General features: G+C 40.5%; 3 protein-coding genes across 7 annotated transcripts; all 3 read right to left on the reverse strand.

The window, feature by feature from the left end:
• Window positions 1-317: 317 nt before the first annotated feature.
• LOC108679559 lies at window positions 318-5,285 on the reverse strand. Of its 4 annotated transcripts, none has more exons than XM_018168208.2 (6): window positions 5,235-5,285; window positions 4,056-5,034; window positions 3,567-3,670; window positions 3,038-3,146; window positions 2,412-2,514; window positions 318-1,798 (listed from the first exon to the last, which is right to left on the reverse strand). In XM_018168208.2, the coding sequence occupies exons 2-6, from the start codon at window positions 4,561-4,563 to the stop codon at window positions 1,600-1,602; spliced, it is 1,023 nt and encodes a 340-aa protein (XP_018023697.1). In that variant the 5' UTR covers window positions 4,564-5,034; window positions 5,235-5,285; the 3' UTR covers window positions 318-1,599. The 4 variants fall into 4 exon arrangements, with proteins under 4 accessions (XP_018023697.1, XP_018023695.1, XP_018023696.1 ...); XM_018168206.2 differs by having other exon boundaries at window positions 318-1,804; XM_018168207.2 differs by having other exon boundaries at window positions 2,406-2,514.
• Window positions 4,638-8,198, reverse strand: LOC108679552. The gene is made up of 6 exons (XM_018168196.2): window positions 7,495-8,198; window positions 6,340-6,720; window positions 6,020-6,138; window positions 5,235-5,354; window positions 4,888-5,034; window positions 4,638-4,646 (listed from the first exon to the last, which is right to left on the reverse strand). Exons 1-6 carry the CDS (start codon window positions 7,592-7,594, stop codon window positions 4,638-4,640), a joined length of 876 nt encoding a protein of 291 aa, XP_018023685.2. The 5' UTR covers window positions 7,595-8,198.
• Window positions 8,199-9,087: 889 nt separating this feature from the next.
• LOC108679563 (7-dehydrocholesterol reductase) lies at window positions 9,088-14,309 on the reverse strand. 2 transcript variants are annotated; one of them, XM_018168214.2, is made up of 5 exons: window positions 14,228-14,309; window positions 11,253-11,383; window positions 10,875-10,951; window positions 10,118-10,279; window positions 9,088-10,024 (listed from the first exon to the last, which is right to left on the reverse strand). In XM_018168214.2, exons 2-5 carry the CDS (start codon window positions 11,359-11,361, stop codon window positions 9,143-9,145), a joined length of 1,230 nt encoding a protein of 409 aa, XP_018023703.1. In that variant the 5' UTR covers window positions 11,362-11,383; window positions 14,228-14,309; the 3' UTR covers window positions 9,088-9,142. The 2 variants fall into 2 exon arrangements, with proteins under 2 accessions (XP_018023703.1, XP_018023702.1); XM_018168213.2 differs by having other exon boundaries at window positions 14,160-14,309.
• Window positions 14,310-14,755: the final 446 nt, after the last annotated feature.

Below are 14,755 nucleotides of genomic sequence, written 5' to 3' on the forward strand. Positions count from 1 at the left end.
TACGGCGGACAAAATATTTTCGATAAGGTGTTCACATAATAAGCTTTTACGTAGAAAATAAATACGTTAGCTAACTATATAAATATTATATACCCACATTTAATGTACAAATGTTCGCGCTCAATGAGAGGCAATGAGAAAAATTGTCATTAGTAAACTCTAAATGAACGAATTTTATACATCTTTTTCAAAATTGCCTCAGTTATCTCATTTATTTGTTAAGGCAATTGGTTCAGTAGTTTGGAAGATATTCCATGTACCGATGTACGATGAATTTCTTGGGTCACGGCCGTGAGACCGGCCGTGAGACAGGCCGCGTTTTTGTCCAGGAGGTCAGTCCGAGGCTAAACAGCACAACGGTAAGACCGAAAATAAAGTGAATTAAAAACGAATTGTTTATATATATATGGATTGTACTTCACGAGAAATTTCGTGAGACCTACATTAATATATCCTAAAAACATCACCGAGTATTTGTACATATGCGGTCTAGTATGACCTAGTGAATGATCTCAATCGCCCATTTACTGTGAGGAGTTAAGACTGCTAATATAATTAGTGCCGGCACGTTTGTCGTATATGATTTGAATATTTAATTTTATATAATTTGAATTTTTAATTCAAATATGAGTAATTCGAGTTAAATTACGAAAAATTGTCTTACGGACGAGCCTTAGCATAATAGAAGTCTTCAAACTCAGAATTATCAAATGCCTACTGTTGAACAATGTTAGCTCCCAGATACTTGATCAACCGAGTTAGTGAAGAATGGATTTATTCGTAATAATAACTCGACATAGGCGCTGTGAGACTCATCATCGAGTTTGCCACATTTTACTGAATAAAACTATTCAATAAATTCAAGCTATCAAGAAATGTAATAAAATCATCTCTAATGATATTGATCGCGGTAAAATTGAAACATTTCACTGAAAAATCCTCTCTTGATTATGACATAAAATTTTCTTCATACTGCCGCTGCCAGCCTCACTAAGCCAAGGATAAAGTGAATCAATATTACCTTATATCATTACTGAACAAATATTTTTTCACCTTCAAATCTGGTAACTATAATCACAAAAAGATTCTCCGATTAATTTTTCGTTCTTTCAAAAATTGCAATTTATTTTTATTTTATAATTCACTTAGGAAATAATTTACACATTTTAACATTATATCTGCCGATGTCATTGATGAAACGAAGGTATTAGCAAATTAGATAGCTTTTAAACACATTCAAATTATTCTCAGCTTGGTTCAGAATGCCCAAGCTGTTTCCAGTACGAGATATTTTACTAATTGTAATATTACTTAGTTATACGATGATATTTACCAAGCTCTGAAAATTCACTCGTCTAGTCGAAGTCTGCGCTCGTATTCACTCTTTCTTGCCCCACGACAATGGCTGATCATTTACATCATTTGGTGGTCACTTAGAAATCACATTAATTGCTATTTCCGCTTATAGTTCGTGCTTAAATAAAAAATACTGGAAAATAGTATTAACCACCCGCGCTCATGTGGCTCCACCAGCATCACCACACGCGCTCATGTGGCTCCACCAGCATCACCACACGCGCTCATGTGGCTCCACCAGCATCACCACACGCGCTCATGTGAGCACAAGGCCTTGCGGCCGTGTTCACACGGATGGTCGGTAATGAAATAGAAGAACTGGGTGTCTAGTGAGGCACAGAAGCCCCTGGTGCTGTTGTGGGGAGCTTGCTGGGCGTGACTGCAGGACGGATTGTAACGCGCTGGACTGTAGCCGTGGCCGGCCGTCCCATTGCACTCACTTCTGTACCTTCAGACGAAATTAAACCAAGATTAAAGACATTAATAGATGATAGAATAACTAATTGAGCCTGTTCGGACAAAATTGCTACACCACCGAATTAAATTAAATTTAGGAGCAATAATAAGTAACCTGTGATTATTCATTAGCGTTGTACAGCCGATAGTATCTATACCATAATAAGATACACTAGAGTTAATGATCGTGTTCAAAATGAATAATTAACACGTTTAAACTTCAGGTTGTTTTAACATCCAGGTCAGGTGCCATCATGATAACGTATAATTAAAATTCCAAATGGTTATTATATCTTTTGTCCTCTAATTAACGTTCACTGACTGAAGATGGAATATTAATGAGACGAATGAATTAGAAGACGATCTTTGGCCTATATAGCTGTCAGGTTTCCGGTCGTTTGCGATATATATATTTTTTACGGAGAGACGATGATGGACATCACTACATGGTACAAGTGATAGATTCATCACTTGTACCCTCATAATTCCTAGTTGTGTACAGACTGTTCACTTGTACCCTCATAATTCCTTGTTGTGTACAGACTGTTCACTTGTACCCTCATAATTCCTTGTTGTGTACAGACTGTGCTCACTTGTACCCCCAAAATGGCGTCGACATGATCATCTTGCTGCCGCTCCGCCACATCCAAGCGTCCGCAACGTCGTCAAAAAATCCTCCTATCCAAAAGTCGGCAGAAATCCCTGCGAGACAGAAACATATACTTGATGTATGCCGTTTCCAATCAGAAGTTTAGTAATTAGGTTTCTCGATGCAATGCCTTTTGTTATAAATACTCAAAATTTCATTCTAAATAACTGCCTGCAGCTTCCGGGCAAAAGGGATTTACTTTCATGGTTTTCACAATAATTGCATCCATTCAACTAATACACATGAATATAATATCGATTTTCCAATATATGCTTATTATTTCCCATCTCCCCTCGACACAGAAAAAATAAAAATATTGTATTTTTCAACAGAGTAGTTACTGTCCAAGCCGATTTCAAAATTCGATAAAAGAAACACAGAGCTATAGCGACACAGAGCTAAGCGACATTGAGCTCTAATTCGTCGGCGAATTTGCTCTAATTAATTAGTTACAGCCATTAAATTTATTAAGCTATAATTAATTACAGCTAATTAGCTATAGCTGAATTAATTAGCTATAATTAATTAGTTAATTAAAGGCCTTTTAGCTTTCGGTCAAATTAAAAAAAATCTCACCAATGCGCTTGAGGAATTTTGCGATCTCCGTCAGAATGTTCGCGTCCCTGGCCTCTGCCAGCTGCCCTCCCAGTCTCTCACACACACCCCCCGCCTCCTGCCACGTCATCTGTGTCGTGACATGTCAGTAAGAGGTGTGACAATAACACTTCGTAAACCGATACTTTAACCGTTATCAATGCTTTTCCTATCTACGTATAGTCCTAGCAACAAGAATTGCCTTCACTAAACAAACTGTTGCAAGGCATTCGCCTATCAAAGCTTAGCTACATAGATAAAGTACATTCATAAACACCTGAGACACTTGAAATAAAGTCTGGGAAAAGAATTATGAATCAAATCAGCGTGCAAAAACAATTTGACGTTGCAGTGGCAAAATCATAGCACGACGGAAAAAGTGGAATAACAGTTGGAGGTCCGTAAATGAAGGAGGAACCGCAACTATGTGAATTAAATGATCGTCAAAGTTTATGAGAAATAGGTTCCTTCCGAACAAAATAAAAAGTATGTGGAATAAGCCATAACACACCAAGTAAGGAATGACGGCCAGACAGGTGTTGCCGACGGGGGTGAAGAGAGGAGGGCATGGTGCACCGCTCGAGTTAGTCGAGTTCAGCAGCAACTTCATCAAGTCTGGAAAATTCCATTAGCAATCAGCAGCACCGAAAATCAGTCAGACGTATTCATTGGCGTACTAAATTATGACAGAATTTTAAATGAGATTGGGTAGAGGAACATTTAGTTGGAAAACACCTCAATATATGTTGACATTTTTTTAGTGTTTTAGACTGTTTGTTATTGGCAAATATTCCATGTATTGATGTATAGTTAAAACGAGCTTTCTGGCTACACCGTTGTAAGCTTTATGAACCTTCGCTTTGGAACTGTTTTCTTCAGTTAGAGAAAAACTATGCATACGTTTAACTATGGGAAATATAAACAAATATTTGCTACAGTATTGATACGTATGCTAACCGCGATCTAAAGTAGTATTTTTCAGAAGTAATTATTAGTTCACCTGAGAGATAAGGTCGGTAAGTCGTAGCGGTGACGTCATCGCCAGGTTGAATAGTAACGCGGGAAACTATAACTTCGCTTAGTGTCGCATTCCCGACAGTTTCATCAGCCTTTATTTCATTGTATGTGGAGATACTTGCTTTCTTATCGTATGCCGACGCTCCTCCGACTGAGTTGGTTTCATCCACAGCATTGGAGCTAAATTCGCTTGGATTAGAATGTGTGGCATTGAGCGTTGAAACACGACCGATAGCGAGTAAGTCACTAGTAAGCGCAGCTAAATAAGAACCTGATTTTTTCTGGCCTTTCGTAACATTTTCGGGAAAACTCAAGTCGACTTCATCTCCCGATGAAGGAACACAGCGATACGTTATGGAAGGATATTTTCCGGTTTCGAAATTACTTGCATGAGACCTGCCGATCGACTTATCCCCCTCCATCAAATTGTTGAGTATTTCGGTCAAAGTTACTTTTAAACGATCTAATGTATTGTCGCTTCTCACCGGCATGTTAGCCGACTTAAGTAAGTCTTTTGTGTTAAAACGAATATGACTTGACTCTGTAGTCTCTAGGACACTGGGTGCTACTTGTCCTGTCAGGGTTGGAGAACACTTATATATAACATGGGGATACGTTGCTAAATTTGTGTTCGGATGCGCACCAGCAACGAATGAAGGTATTCTGACAAACTTGTCATGTAGGAGATTAAATATTGGATGCAAATTGGCTGCACTGACATCCTGTGCTGCGGGTTTTAAATGATTTGCATGGTGCAAGGAGTTTGCTGGGAAGGAAAGAGTCTTTATCGGAATTGAAGGGTGAAGTGCGTTCACGGTGAAGGGAAGAGGGACTGTCGGAAGTGCAGGACGCAGGAAGGGCGTCGAGGCGTTCGTCGCAGGGTCCCCGTACAGTTGCAAGTCCAGACTTCCAGAGTCGCTTTTATTAAGGAAGGAAATGTCCAATTGTTGTCGCCGCACGGCCTTAAAAATGGTAATACAGTACAATCATACAAAATGTTCCGTTTTTGAACTTGTCTTGTTTTATGATATCATCCGCAACTGATTAGAGAAGTTGACATAATCAACTGTAGAAACCATAATTACAAGTGAAGACCATTTGACTGTTATGAACATGAGATAACCATCAATATATTCATGACCAATAGGTTGTTAAGAATTACAAAGCAAGCCTCGAAGTGCGGCCGCTGTACGTCGCAGAGGTCGCTGCAGGCGACGGCCCAGGGCACGCACAGCCCTCTGCAGGGCGCCAGGTTCGAGGGGCACGCCCCCTGCAGGAACACCTGCAGCAGCAGCATCGTCAAGCAGGCGGGTGGAGGCGTTCTTTTATAAAAAACTACATATGGCGACGAGATAAAGCTTGGACGACTACTCGACTAGATATAGCGACTAGATCTAGGGCGACTAGATCTAGGGCGACTAGGTCTAGGGCGACTAGGTATGTGCGACTAGATAGCGTCTAGATTTTGCGACTAAATGTCTACTAGATATAAGACGACTAGATAGCGGCCAGATATGGGACGACTATGATAGCGACTAGATATAGGACTACTAGATATAGGATGACTATACAGCGACTAGATGTAGGATGACTATACAGCGACTAGATATATGACAAGTGCAAGCACAGGATCAGGTACAAGATTTTCATTGGTGAATATTGTCTTTAATAACAACTGGATTTAGCTTTATTATAATCTTGATATTTAAATTGATTCTTTACCCGCGGTCGGGAAGAGCAATTTCCTTATGCATTCTTGACAGTATTCCGGGGTTTAAAATTTAGCGTGGCGTGAACTATTGACAATAATGTAACGTAAAAAATAAAGGTATTCTTACGTTGCAAGGATAAACAACCCTTAAACAACGAATCGTTATGGATGCATATTCTTTCGTGGTTGTATTTTCAAGAATCGTTCATGGATGCTTTCCTTCTCAACGACCTGACCTGACAGAAGGAAGGCGCTTCGTCCTCCGCCAGCGCGCAGTCCGCGCGACCGTCGCAGATCTGCGAGTGCGCGATGCAAGTCGACGAACTCGCGCACCGCACGCAGTGGCGGCAGCATGCTGCCCGATATTCCGTTTTTAGAATAACTATCATTTTTCGAGTGATTTTTTCTTAAAGTTTTAACAACACGTCTAATTCATAAATAAAAATAAACCATGAATCTTTATGATATTGTTCTGTTGTAATTTATCAATTGCCTCTCTAAACATGGATAAATCATCGTTGTTGTTGGGCAAACTGAAATATAAGGAGTAATGCACCTGGTAGAATGTCCCTTGCGACATCTTGTGCTGCAGTAGTCGAAGCTCTATTCCTCAAGTTAAGCCTTTTGATGAACGCGGTGTTGGAGATGAGTGAAGCTCCCTGTGTTAATGATGGCAGGAGTGTCGGGTGGTTACCGCTCGCGTCAGGTAAGTGGATGAAAACAAGACTGGATGTGTTGTTGGAATTGCCGGCCGTCACAGTACGTAGGATGATAGGTGACTGTACCGATGCGAGCGTAGCGTTGGATGTGTTGTTCAACAACTGGCGCGGTGTTGGTAGCGCTTCGATTTGAACGGCTGCTGCCAGAGGCTTGGTCAAACGCGAGTTTACCTGACGTCTGTCTCTGTCCGGTGAATTTAGGAGATCGTTGCAGCAACCTGCGATAAGATGCCAAGATACGATAATGAAGAATTTGAATAATTCAGCATGTCTTGTAATTTTAATCATTTGTAAATGCAGACACGATTTCAGTTTGAATAAAGAATTTCATTGAAAATTTCTCTGATTACACTCAATGAGGTGTCGTGTTTATGTAAAATCGCACAGAATAGAATAGCTGTTTCAGCGTTTATTAGGCCGTAGGCCTGTCGCCGATTCTTAACATCACAGAACATTCACAGCATTTTGCTGTCTCAAACTCGCAACTTGCTGCGAAAATTCTACTGTGCTTATCCGCCCAGCCTCCTTGTCGATTCTGACCAGAAACTGGCGCACAGAGCTGAGATCGAACCTGCACCTCTCTGCGCCAATCTTGGTACTCTGAAATTTAACCACTAGGTATAGTCGTATAGAAAAAAATTCTTCTGATAAGTTAGAGTTTAGAATTAAAGATTTTAGATACTGCTCTCAAATATGCAAAATTATTATTATCCATATTTAGAAATAGCAAAATAACATGTCCTTTCGCGATTGAGCCACAACGATCAAAACTGCAATCAAGCGTCGAGCTTTCCTACCACATTGAATATTTCCATAGACGTCACCTTAGTTATAGGACGAATAAATAGATAGATAGCAATTGCGTACCGACATCAGTTTTGAACAGATCTGGTTAACAAGCCAGTTTTTAAATTTCCTGTAAACAAGTCACGAAGAGTATGTTATGTTATGTATGTAATGTTTTGTTTGTTATGTATGTTATGCCCCCACACCTGTTGGTCCCGTAGCCGCGGCGACGCACCAGAGGAGCAGCGGCCAGACCAGGCACCAGCGCGACACGACTCTACTGCACTGCTTTAATCGTACCATCATTCAGCAGCCATTTCACGATACTAAAAATTTATGTTTTAATTATATTATTCACAGCATTTTTATACAAGCAACGCTTTTTTCTTTGATCACTGCTTCATTTTACTTATGTTCTTTGTGTTTTAAGCCGTGCTATGATCATGACCTTTCTTCACTCTCGCACAACTAGACTGTTTCGTTTGACTAAGTTAATTTTAATAATCCATTTATCATATCGTTCGGTACATATGAATAATATTTTTGATTATTTTTTCACGTTTACCCACGAACTTGTTTTAGCGGAACACAATTTACAGTGATGGCTCATATTAGATCAAGAGACGAGGTTCAAAACGTGCAAGTCCGATTTATTTCAAGAGATATAATACTCAAATGCTACTTTAACTTTCGCTCATTAGGCGCAGCTAACCTAATTTAAACTGTTTTTGTTCTAACTTCCTCTGAGAATGTACCCTTTATTGCGTTTGTTGTAATGCATCACTATCACACATTACTTATGACTGGAAAGCTAATTTTAATAAGCTCATTACTCAGTAACAGCGCTCACTCCCTTCACTCTACCGCTTCTTCTCAACAATGACGGAAACGTAGCGGCGCCCGTGGTGCAGCTTGCCGACCGCCGCCACGACACGTTTTCTACACGACCGGTTTATCTTCTCAGGACTTGTTTTTAGTGCAATTGGTCAAGTTTCTTTTTCGGTGAGGAAGCTGCTTCAGAGAAATTACTTTTTCTTACACGTGGTGAAATGAGGCCACGGACTGGTTTCATCTTCGCTTGCTGACAGCTTCAAACGAGTGTATAGAGTTTTTGCTATTGTTCCATGCTGTCTGTTCTCAATTTTAACGAATCATATAGTTATGAATACGAACAGGAGACAGAGCCGAAGCAGAGGATGGAGCGATTTTAATTTTTGAAGGCGAAAAACTGTCTGCCATCACTTTGAATGTTCACTGTTTATTCTTTCCTTGAAATTGAGAGGACGCCTTCAAATGAGTATTGCGCTATGACTTGCTGTCCAGAACGAGTATTTTTAACGTTAACGACAACACTTAAATTACAAAAAAAAAATAATAATAATTTAGGTCACGCACTACTTCTTCATTCGTTTCAGTAACGAAATCGCCTGTGCCGATACACTAAATTCTTCTAAGCCTTGTGCTGACTACAACGACTTTTTATCACATTTGACGCACATTATTGGTAAAATTCAATTTTAAATCTAAGATTTGTGGGTGTTCCTTGATTGAAAATTGTGCAATGAGGGTTCAATTAATTTTTAAAGAAATAGAAAATGTCGAGTTGATTATAACTTACCCAATACAGAAAAGCAGGAGCAAATTATCCTCAACTACTTTAAATTAGTTCATTTACAAATTCATATAATATCGCGTAGGAGCATTCGGCAGGCCCTATGAGTCGAATAAATAAAAGTCACTCCCTTTTGGATTTTTAAACGATTATTGCCTTCTATTGGGACTTGTAATAAAAAAATTTCCATAACCAAGTATTTTATTCGAGGTGTAATCAAGCGCTAATAGTTGATGACTAGATCAAAAAATGAATGGTATCAGTCTGTATGGCACCGCTTCACAGTATTGATCCCAGTACCGACCATACTTGGCCTTGCATTTCTCCTCATCTCTGAAGATCCTATGTACGAGCAAGATGGTGAGGAAGAAGAAGTAAAGGAATGGGCCTAAACCTCTGCCGATTCCTACAAGACTCCAACTCAGCGTCAGGAGTAACTCGAAGACGTAGTTCAGGTGTCGTGCGAGGCCCCAACAACCCGACGTCAGAAGCAGGGAGGTTCTCTTTTCGTTTGCAGGAGTCACGTAAGTGGCTTTAATGAACTTGGCTTGACGACCCCATAAGAAACACTTCCCTTTGTTCTGCCTGAAGTACTGCTTTTCCCAGTCAACGCGGTAGTTAAGAGCTATCGATATCAGCCCCATCATCAAGCACACGAATGCTCCGGATACTGATACCGTCGGTTTATGGGCTACTAAGAAAAATGACGTGAATGTGTAAAATCCCGGCACGAAGACCAGACAGCCCCAGCAGATGTAGTAACCTGCTCGGTCGTAGATGATATCGAGTGTGTCGAAATATCCGGTCTCCCAATAGAAGAATTTTGCTATGTACACAGATTGCAGAAAGGCACAAACAAAGCAGGCAAAATCGAATCCATGCAGCCTGTTTTGAGCCACAAAAAATATAATGACCAAGACCTGCCATGCTATCATCCCAAATCGGCAAACGGTAAACTGCTTCACATCGACGCCCAGAAATCGAGGATGTATTTCCATGCCGCGGTAGAATTCGTACACAATGGGGCGAGGCGGCAGCTTCTCCGTCGTCTGTGGCCACTTCTTGCCTCGTATCAGGAGGTACACGCAGAACACTAACGCTGTCACGTTGCACGCTGCCAAAATCTGTGAAGGAAAGAGATTTACCATTAAATGAACATGATCCTGAAGATGAAACCCATTATGAAACAGACTATTATGTTTTTTAGAGTATCGCACCTCTGGGAATATGTAGAAAGTTCTACTAGCGAATTCTTGATTGTAGATAAGTCCAACAATGGCCAAAATGACCGAGACGCAGTAAAACTGGACGCCGTTTGCTCTGTAGCGAGGCGCAGGCCCGTGTTGAGGCATGGGGCCTCTGAACTCCCTGCTGGGTACCTGCCAACATTGAAGACAATACCTAGTTTAAGGATATTAGTTTAGACTTTACATCAAGTATTTCATGTCTCACGTGTGTCAGATCTCAAAGTAAGACGTATCATGAGGAATATAAATATAATAATTAGAATGATTGTATAATATATACAATCCTTGAAAACAACCGTCTAAGCCTCTAAGCCTAAGGTGATAGACCGTAGTAACTAAGGGTTAAAATTACCACGAACAGATTGACTTTGTGCATGTTGTCAATTATTGTATGAAAGTTCGTGCATACTTTACGCGTGCTGATTGCCTCGATCGAAGAGAGATCACATTTTTTCCAGAAAATCTTTCAAATAAAAACGCGAGAAAACTATTCAAAAATTCTATAGTCTGCATTCTTGTAAAACTTAGAATAAAAAGATCGCTCTGCCTGTTAACTGTGCTAAAATCATCTTCCTGGAGCGCTGTTTTCCCAACCACACACTGCATGAAGACGACCTCACCCGCCACATACTGCATGAAGACGACCTCACCCGCCACACACTGCATGAAGACGACCTCACCCGCCACACACTGCACGAAGACGACCTCACCCGCCACAAAAACTAACCCAGAGAGAAAGCAGCCCCCAGAGCGCCAGCGCCGCAACGTAGCACCAGGCCTCCAGGGATCCTAGCAAACTCCAGCCTGCACATGCGGACTTTTTAATCCTTACTGATGGGAAAGTTTCTGACTAGCTTGTTCGACATGAACGTATCGCCTAAGGAAATAAACGAATGTAGACCCGATTAATCAACTGAACATTTAGTCATCAATTTTTGTATTGCCAATCATAGGGCACTCGGATCAAGTACTTTTAGTCGTAAAAATAATAAGTCACCGAATATAAATTTACGACAAGAACAAGTATCAAAAATGAAAAATCGTTGTCTCTAAGCTTAATCTTTATTACTAAACAATTAGCAAGTATAACACTGTAATATTTTACCTCGTGTGGTGTTCTTGCCTCCCGCGACGGCCAGAACCTGCACCCCCGCCGTGACCCCCACCACCATCAATGGCGGGCCCACGTGGTAGCGCAACGCGTCAGCAAGCATAGCGTGCCCTTGGGTGTTGGTCCTGTATACACAGCAGCCTTTAGTAATGCAATGATGTACTGCTACTTTATGATGTTACCATCTCCATGCCACGCATAGCGTGCCCTCAAGTGATGGTTCTGTATATACACAGCAGCCTTTAGTAATGCAATGACGTACTGCTACAGTGCTACTTTACGAATAGCATCGCCATGCCTCGCTCGTTAATATGAGCAGGCATTTTCAGAAGACGCTTTTCTGAACGGGAGGCCTATATTTATGCCGGCGGTATTAAAGGAGTTCATGATGGAATACCCGGTTTTTAAATTAACTTAAAATGCCTTCCACTAGATACGAGTCCTTCGTCAAAATATTTCTCTTATTCGAATCGAATCGCTGGTGCTAATAAAGGGTTGCAATGCGTATCGTCCTTCCCGTAAAGCAGTTTTTTCTAACTGCACTTCGCGTTGATTGTTAATTATATTATTGACACTTGACTTGAAACTGAATTCTCTGAATGCGAGTCGTTCGGCAAACAATTATCAGAAAACGAAACTACTTTCGAGTGATTAATTTCTAAACTCAAGTTCAAGGCAGCCGTAGGTAGCATCAAGACTCCGCCACACCGATTTTCATGTTCAGTAGAACCATCGGAAATAAAGAGTGAAATTGCTTCGCATTCATGCTCCACTTCGAGGATTCATGCTCCACAAAAATCTACTGCAAGAAACCTGCCCGAAGTGAGGATATACACATTTGATGATTTTCGGTTCAACAAACTCGTTTGGATACACTGCAGGTGACACGTTTACGCGCGGAGTAAATTCTAGTTTCTCCCCGGCAGCGTTGCAACGAGCACAAGTGTTCTTCACGCCCGGACCGGTTTTGTACGAACATCTGTACGCTGATAATCTTCTAACTTAAACAGAAAAAGTCAAATTTCAGTAAATATTTTTTATTCCGATAATTTCATACAGTTGCGGCTATAAATGGCTATACGACCACCCATTTTTTTCCATTTTTCAATATTTTTTTTTCTATTTTTCAATAAATGGCTATACGACCACCCAATCCAATGGCTTTACGACCACCCAATTTTTTCTAAATATTTTTAATGCATAAAGAAATAATTTAATTATACGAGGTTAAACTTGCTTTAAAAACTATTCTAACGCTATACGTACAATATTTTTAAATATATGTGAAGAAATGAAAATTAAAAAAAAACTAGTTGGAATGGTTTATAAGACCAAGATAGGTATTTATGCATTTTAGTATCTTTCCGTAATATTTTTACATTAAAAAGGATTTCGGCCGCTGCACATGCGGTAGAAGCCAACGGGACATCCGACATCGCAAAGGAAATAAAACGCCCAAAAACTGTCGTACAATCATTTCTTGCTAATCCTGATACGGATCAAAAAAGCATCCTGAACCAACCCCAAAATTAACCGACAGTGATCTTAGGCGAATGTTTTCAGAGGCTTTTAAAACTGCCGATTCCTCTACGTACTTCTTTAATCAAAATTGGCCACTGGAGTTGATGTGACAGCACGACGCATCAATCAGATATTGCGTGACTTGAAGAAATTAAAGTACACGAAGCGGAAAAATGCCCGTATGCTTAAACAATATCAAAAGACTGAAATTTGCTGAAAAATGTGCTTATTGTTGAGAGATGGGACAAGAAAATCTTCAGTGATGAAAAAAAGTTAAATCTTGATGGTGCAGATGGATGGCAATGCTACAGGCACTACCTTGACCGTGAGCCTGAATTCTTTTTCAAGCGGCTATCTGGTGTTGGTTCGGTCATGGTTTGGGATGCGTTTAGCCGAAAGGGAAAACTAACTCTAGCTATTTTACGTGTTATGCACGTTTCCGAGGCATACAAGCACACGCTATGTCACCATCTCCTTGTTGACCAATGAGAAACATGAGGGATCATATGTCTTCCAGCAAGACAATGCTTCGGTTCACACCTCGAAGTCAGTAAGCAAGTGGTTTTAAAGAGCTGAATATTACACTGTTGCACTTGCGGTAGCCAGCGCAGCGCTTAGTCCTGACCTCAACCCTATTTAAAACATATGGGGCATCATGGCGATGGATGTTTACCACAATTGGCGGCTTTGGCGCCAGTTCCAATCTGTTTAGGTCTGTTACTTGACCTATTATCGGCTATCCTTCGGTCCTGAGATAAAATTTACCAAAAGACTCTGCATCATAACATGATTTGGTAAATAGCAGAAGATGCATCCAGATAATTAAGGCTAAAGGAGGTAAGATTATGCCTACGTAGTACCTATTAAAACGAGTGTATGGGATCCACAAATTGAGAAACCTACGGTATCCGCTATCGATCATGGTCTTATAGTTACAAACCTTTTCACCTAGGTTTTTCTAATTTTCATCATTTCTTCTCATATATTTATAAAAAAAATATTGTACGTATAGCGTTGGAACAGTTTTTAAATGCAGTTTAGCCTCGTATAATTAGAAACCCGTATTTTCTATGCAAGAAAAAATATTCGGAAAAATTGGGTGGTCGGATAGACATTTTCGCAACTGTATGAAGGGGAAAGGCATAATGTAGCAAAGAGTAATGAAATACGCAACATGAAACTGAAAGCGTTGGATCACCACTTGCTCTACCTATATAGCCTACCTACTCAGTGATGTCACTACGCACGCTGCATCGTCACAACTCTGGGATATGAGATTTCGACTTTTAAGTGCTAGAAACAGTCACATAAGTTTCATTTCTAAGCCAGCTGCACGAGGTTAAGTTCAATAATTAGAGAGGTAAACTATAATTTCCGTACCTAAGAATCTGGCGAACGATGAAGGGATTGAAAAGCAGAGCTACCCTGACACCTCACTCAACGCTGACCTTGAAAGTGAGCGAGCAACTGTTCAGCAACTTGGTCCTCGGGCCAGCGCTGGCCCCCCTCTGACTGCGGGGGTGGAGGGAGCTGCAAGAACATGTGGGGGCAGAGAGGAGGGTGAAGTGAATAAAGAGGCAAGGAGAACCGATGTGACAAAGAAGTTGAAGAAGAGAACTAAACGATGGGGATTATGAATGAACAGGGCGAAAATATTGTAGTTTGACGTTCATGTGTGCGAATCATGGGGGATCCTGCAAGCCACAACAGTTGATGATAAATTTTAAGAAAATGTATTCAGACCTGATGCAAGCTTTCGTTTTTAAATGTAAAGTCGAGATCTTGTAATGTACTGTTGGGCGCGAAGAACTTCATAGTTGTCTAATAATTTTCTGAACGAAATCGTCAGGCCGAGATAAAAGCCATTCACATATAGGAGTAGACTTTGCAGATTTGTGTATACGAGACAGGCTGTACTTCTCCGATAAAACTTCATGCTCATATCATAGCTAAATTCTTTCAACACTGCAATTATG

Source organism: Hyalella azteca, unplaced genomic scaffold (assembly GCF_000764305.2).
Source record: "Hyalella azteca isolate HAZT.00-mixed unplaced genomic scaffold, Hazt_2.0.2 contig13926, whole genome shotgun sequence".
Classification (NCBI taxonomy): domain Eukaryota; kingdom Metazoa; phylum Arthropoda; class Malacostraca; order Amphipoda; family Hyalellidae; genus Hyalella; species Hyalella azteca.